The sequence below is a fragment of the Crocodylus porosus genome, unplaced genomic scaffold (assembly GCF_001723895.1).
Source record: "Crocodylus porosus isolate Cpor-Errol unplaced genomic scaffold, CroPor_comp1, whole genome shotgun sequence".
Classification (NCBI taxonomy): Eukaryota; Metazoa; Chordata; order Crocodylia; family Crocodylidae; genus Crocodylus; species Crocodylus porosus.
In genome coordinates, this window is record NW_017728916.1 from 24,215,409 (window position 1) to 24,222,269 (window position 6,861).

At 41.1% G+C, this 6,861-nt stretch overlaps 1 protein-coding gene across 1 annotated transcript in view; it reads right to left on the reverse strand.

Moving 5' to 3' along the window:
* The window catches only part of LOC109310852 (sodium/hydrogen exchanger 2-like), a 61,590-nt gene extending 60,225 nt beyond the window's left edge, over positions 1–1,365 (reverse strand). The window contains exon 1 of the mRNA XM_019536183.1: positions 1,218–1,365. Within this exon, the coding sequence (XP_019391728.1) occupies positions 1,218–1,365 (148 nt within the window). The remainder of the gene's footprint in view (positions 1–1,217) is intronic.
* Between the last annotated feature and the right edge of the window lie 5,496 nt (positions 1,366–6,861).

The following is a 6,861-nucleotide window of genomic DNA, read 5'->3' on the forward strand; positions in this document are numbered from 1 at the left end:
CCCCAGCCCCCCCATGGATGCCCCACCCGACCCAGCTCCTGGTACTTTTACAGCAGCCAAATCTCCAAATCAGATTCAGATTAATCGAATTGGGGCAGTGATTCAAATCACCAAATCAAATCACTGTCCCCTGAATCGGCCAAATCTGAAACAAATACTAGCTGCTTCGCACAGGCCTACCAGGAACTCAGATATTTCATATTTTTAAAGAAATAAATTCAGGCTTAAAAAATGTCTGCAGCACAAATGGCAAGAAAGTGAATGTAATACATAACCTGAACATATTCCCTTTCTGCTGCCAGCTGCACAAAGATGCATGAATGTGCTTCTCACACTGCACTTGACTTGATAAGAACATAAGAACAGTAGGTCTGTGGAAATTTAGACCAAATGAAAATCTGCTCCTGCAGGCACTGAGATCATTCACAAGTAAATGTGTAAATTTTTGTAGGATTAAGACCTAAATAATTCATCATAATTGGCCAGTTCCAGAATTTGCTCTTCATTCTAAATGCCCACTGACATCTCAGGAGTCCTATCTCTAGAGCAGCTGCAAATAATTCAGGATAAATACGTCAATTTGCAATTCCATTACCTATCATGGAGTCTCCCCTCTCCCCTATTACATTTGCAAATCCTGATAATGTTAAATGTACACAGAGCTTAAAAACATACTCTGCCATTTGCAGCTGCAGTACTGCAAGGTAACAAACAATTGGGAGGGGCCTTTCTTATATGCAAACATGTTTTTGATGTCTTATATGTGCAGAGAAACCTCGGAGACAGCTAGCCTGGTTTTTTGTCTACAAGTGGCTGGAACCTGAGGTTATAATGAGGTAAAGGCAGGCAGTTGGAGCAGGAAAGAAACTGTTCTTTTCTGTCTACTCCAATATTTAAAATCTATAATTAAGAATCCCCTCCTCTCACTGTCTGAGAGGACAGTCTGCAATTGAGCTTGTCTGTCACTGGGATTCCCAACAGAGCTGCTTCTCATTCAGGCACTGAGCAAGATGGGACAATCTGGGAGCCTCTGAATTTTAGGAATTAACAGGATAAAGGCCTTAGCTGGAGGGAAACTTTCACCACCCCATCTGGGACTGTGGACAACAAGTACTCGGAAGTACCAGCAAGGAAGTGTGCTAAGCCCCCTCCAAAGCCTGACTCTTGCCTCTCCCCTCTTCCTGCTGCTGCTGCCCACAGGAAAGTTGACTCCTTACCTATTTTGGCCAGAGAAGCTAGCATGATCCAGAGCGTTATTTCAAAGGGGACCTGGACGTGCTGATAATCCAGGGAGAAGAAGGTGTGCTCTGAAGATTCAGTACCAGGGACTTCCTCAGGTTCCCAGCTGGCATTCTCAGAGCCCATATCCAAAGCCAGTAGCTGCTGGGGGCCCTTGAATGTGCTGACCACAAGAGCACCAAGGAGTAAGGACCAAAAGGATCCCAGCAGCCAACCTGCTTCCAGGTTCTGCCTCTCCATTTGCCTGCAGCCGTCTGCCTGAGAAAGTTAGTTGCTGGCTGCTGCCCAGCTCCTGGCGGTTGCTGCTGCTGCTGCTCCTCTGTGCCTGAGTGGTTGGGAACTACTGCTGGCTCATACACCCAGTAGGATGAAGCTGTGAATGCAGGAGGAACTGCTCAGCCCAAAAGTGATCTTCCCACCCCCAGCCCCACCTCTTTGTGATCCAGCCAGAAAGCTCTGGAATAACTCCAGGTTTCTCTCCCATACAAGGTGCCAACACAAACTCTTACACTTAGACACAAAGTGCTTAGCACTTCCTTGCAGAAAAGCTTCACAAATACTTAGAAGTGTGTGTGTACAGGGGAGAGGGGCAGGTTAGAGACAGATCATATTTGGCCTCATGACCTCAGATGTCATTGCCTAAATGGAGTTTAGCTAATCCAACTGGACCTACAACTCCAGACTTTGATGTAGCAGTGCCCTCCAAATCCATACCCACCACCTGGCTCCTGTTGGACATACCTGATTCCTGACCCCAGTCCACCCAAATTCTAATACCTGCATAGAGGACAAATATAAACAATATCTCTGGACAAATGTCTCTTAAATTGTCAGTTAGAAATTCAAGCATAATATCATCCCAAAGCAACAACCAATTTACCCTACGATTACAGAATAAAACACAACAGGAAACATATTGGACAGAGGTAATCTGTACTGGAACATTACATTCTAGCACTTGCTTGAAGCTTATTCTTGCCATCAGGGACAGAGAGCTGTTTTGGTGTTTAATTTCTGTGGAAGGCACTCATATACCATAGGGTGAATATGCTTGTAAAAATTAGAAAAATTCTGTCAATGATACCATCTTTTAACTTCAATGGGTTTTGATTACTTGGCCTTTTCTGCATTTCAAAATGGTTCCTTTTGCTGCAGTGGCCTTTTTTACCATCAAACTGGATTAGGTTCAGCCTGCTGACTTCTTCACTCACTTATGGGAGCAAGATTATTTCTTAGTGAGCGTGTGCATTTAAGTGCACCTAAGCATGCATTTAAGCATGCCTAAATTTAATATGTATTCGCTTAATGTGCATTAAGTGGGTTTAGGCAGGTGTCTACATGTGCAGGCATTAAAGCACATTAAAATTAGCCCCAAGTCAGTCCACACACAGCATTAATGTGCTTTAACTATTTGCACCTAAATTCAATACCTGCATTTTCAGGTATCAGATTTAGGCACAAATAGCCTAAATTCAACATTTTTAAAGTGTATTAAAGGTGCACATATGTAGACACACACCCTAATGCACCTTATATGTAAGCTAATGTGCCTTAAAATGTCTTGTGCAGATGCACCCACTAACACTGAAAGATCCATTCATAATACAGAGGGCAAAATCCATGTGGCTGGATTCTTCCACATTGTAGTTTCATCAAGTCAGTGATATTTCACTAGACATGAATTTAGGACATAGAAATCAAATAATTAATATGCGGATGCCCCAGGCTAGCACTAAAACAATCGATGGTCCTTTTTATTTCCTTTAGCTGCCTAAATGACACCAGACCTAAACTACTATTGACACACTGGTGACCCATTTTTCTGTAATGAGGATCAAAGTGGGAAACAGAAATCACACACACTTGTGTACCTTTTGTCAACATTAAATCATGTCCCAGTTTCTAATGTTATTTGTAGAGCAAAAGAATAACTGAGAAACTTGGGATGCATCAAGAGGTGCAGAGCAATATATTCTGAAGGTTACTCATTTCCGTTCACCACTGTTCACCTGCTTTCCCAGACATCCTCCACTAGTGAAGGTTCCCAACCCCCCTTTTCTCTTCCCAGAGTTCAAGTTCCCTATTATGGAAGAAGGTGTGGAAAGGTTAAAATAATCCCAGGCTGCATTAAGTTTTGAGTGGATTTTTTTCTTTGAAGTTTTTCTGCTCAGCTATTGTCTAGTTCAGAAGAATTGCTCCAGTTTTGAGGACCCAGGTATGAAGAGCATGCAAGAGAAAAAAAAGCTTAAATTTTGATTTTTTTGCCACTTTCAGGAAAAAGCAAGAGAAACATTTTTCCCCAGTTGGCTCTCATGAACATGCCTCATGAGCAATGTTTGTGCCCAGAAGAGGGGAAAAGGTGCTGAGTAGAGCTCAATGCTGCTTTCTGCAAAATGTTTTCACCAGCTGAATCAATACCCATTTGTTCAATGGCACAGAGACAAATGACAGTAGGGAGAGTGTGGGGGATAGGTCAGAGGAGATAATGTTAAACTGTGCTTCAAATATTTTTTAAAGATATTTTTGACTAGATGCATGAAACCAGATATTGCACCTGCAATTTCATTACACCATACACTCATACAGCTTCCCACACAAATTCTGGGTGTCTGAAGAATGCAGAACACACATCCAGGGTAGCATAAAAGTTATTAAATATGTTAATGATATGGGAAAAGAGCATGGAATGAATTTGTTTCCTGTAGCAGGCTGCTGGAGCCACAAACTACAGCCCAGCTACAGTTAGTAACAATATGTACAGGCTGCTCAGGGGGACTGAGCCAGCTCAGGGAGATAATTAGCAGCCCCAGGAAGTGAAAAGGCTCCCAGGCAGGGGAAGCCAGGAGGTCGGACAAAGAGAGAAGGTGCTTGGCTGGTGGCTGCAACACCCAGCCAAGGACTGTCCAGGGTCTGGCAAGCAGCCCCGAGCTGCTTCAACCTGGCTTAGTGTGCTGTGATCCCAGACTCATATGTAAACATGGCAACTGGGAGCAATAAACTTGATCGTGACGAGCACCAGAGTTTACTGTGTCACATTAATATGCACATGTAGACACACCTCCTTTAAAGTATATTATTAGGTACAGCGTAATTCACACAGTCAATTCTTTTCATGTATATACAATACACATCATTTAATGAAAAGTAAACAACCTATGCAACACACTTACATCCCTTTCTGAAATTCATAGAGCAGCTACTGGAATTTCTGCATCATATAATTCTGAGTCCTATAGGGAAATGAGTCATCAGTAATTTGCCTTTTAGCAAGGCTCCCTGAAGTACTTTCTAAGCCATTTAGACTCCATGCGTATGAAAGTGCTGTGTTGTATCAGGGTCTCACAGGACGAGCATAAGACAGTAAAGGACCTGAGTCCCTGAGTTCAGGCTCCTGCTTGGGGAACTACATCATGTGTTCCCATTCCCAGACTTATCAAGATCTGACTAGAACTAGTTTGGATTTTTACTTGTATTGAAAGGCTGTTCCAGAGCCTCACTCCTCTGATGATTAAAGATCACCTAATTTCCAGCCTAAAGTTATTTATACCCAGTTTATAACCATTTGTTCTTGTGTCAATAGTTATTGTGACCTTATAGCTATTACTTTTGCCCTAGTGTTTAACACTAAGCTGAGAGACATGATAACCTTCAGTTAGGCAGCAATGTCAAGAGTAGCTGGAAGGCATAAAGATATATGTATCCTATGTTTTCACTTAAATTTATTTTCTCAGTTATTTCAACCTTAAAAATTATTTTAACTTGGAAATGGTCTGCCATGCTCTGGAACTAAATGTACAAATTCTTTACATTTGACCTCAGTTTCCTATCAGGGATGTTTTCCATGAACTAATTACTATTACACCTAGCGATCTTAATGCTGAGGAGCTTTAAACCTGATTTTTACCTATGGACATAATAAAAGCATATAAGACTAAGTGAGGCCTTACATTAGGCCCCAAATGTAGGGCTTTCAACTAAAAAAAAGATTACATAATGTTATTGATGCTGTATAAAATATGAGTTTTAAAAAGCCTTTCTCAAGTGAAAGTGTCACATGGGCTCTGCAGTCGTCTTGTCTTTGTCATCTTTAAAACGTGGTTAGAACCTGCTCTGGCCTTTGTAAATGCTCCTCTGAATTCTTCTCTGTTATTCATATACCATCCAAATATTAGACAACACTACTGACCTCCTGCAGTACCTGAACAATTATTCTTTGAAACAGCAGATGCAGTGTTCCCTCTTCCCTGACACCCCAGAATGGGTCACCTTTCATATCTAAATAGCCCCTTCTGCATATTCACGGTTAGAAATTATTTTGACTCTAGCTCCAGTGACACGTGCTGGTAGGCTTGGGATGAGACTAATGTGGTGAACTCCATGCCCTCTCCGAAATCATGGACATCACTGTTCCTGTAGCATAAACCATTTTCAGTACCACTTCATTTATATTTACTTAACCATAATAAGCACCATGATAGATCTGTTCATTTTTCACCACACACTTCTATGAAGCACCACAAATTTTGCATCTATTCTTCCAGGAACACTCTATTCCCCAGCTCAGGTTCTCCACAATCACATTAGTGCAATGGCTCATACTGCCAGCCACTAAAGACTTCCCTTCAGTATATCCTTTTGTGTGTTGTGATGCATTCTGGCAAGTTTGGACGTCGTGTAACCTCTTACTGCTTAAGCTGGACTGTATCTTCCAGAAACAATGCTCCCCCTGACTTTCCAACAGAAACATAGCTCCATTCATTCTGTTGGATCATGCAAGATGTTTTTGGATTGTGCCGTCATCATCTCCTACACAGCACACTAAGGACTTCCCATATCTGGCATGATAAAGCCAGCTCATTTTCAAATATTGTTACATTTTTTCTTTTTTGTTTCAAATAACAGAGCTGGCATCTCTAGCAACAGTTCCTTGTATGCAACTTTTAACAGACTGTCTTATTTCAAGGAGCTCTAGTCTAAAAATAAATAGATCCCCAAAAGCCTCTTTCAAAAACAATAACAAAAACAAGTAGCAAAAATAATTTTTTCAGACTTGCAAAAAATTCAGTAGTTGGTTCTGAGAGGCAACCTATGTTTATTCAATTACAAAAACCATGGTAGATACGGAAATGATTTTTGAGAAGTTCTATTATGTCTTTATGTTCTGTTTCATGAAGGTCTGGTGGGGAAAAATTAAGCACTGTAAATATGGTTTTCCCCACCAACATTAGGAAAATGGGCCATGCTGGCATATGTTCTATAGCATTTGAATTAAAACTCTGTTCCAGTTTCTGAGGATATGTTGCAAAATCTTTTTTTCATTAAGTTAGAAATTACCCATATCAACTCATGTAGCCACTTTAACTTTGCTCACTTCCCTCTTAACAACCTAAATTCTAAATTCATTTCCAATTTTTTCTGTTATGTGCTTGTCATTGTAAACCATTGCTGCACAGTTTTTTTTTAGTTGCTACTGTAGAGTAGCAATGAGCTACTGCACAGTAGCTTGATACTACTGCACAGTAGTGTCACATCATGGTTAATGCCCACCAACGCTACTGCACAGTAGTGTCTTGTGTAGACATGAAGACAGAGAGTTTTTTTAAGTGTTTTTTCTGAAGCACC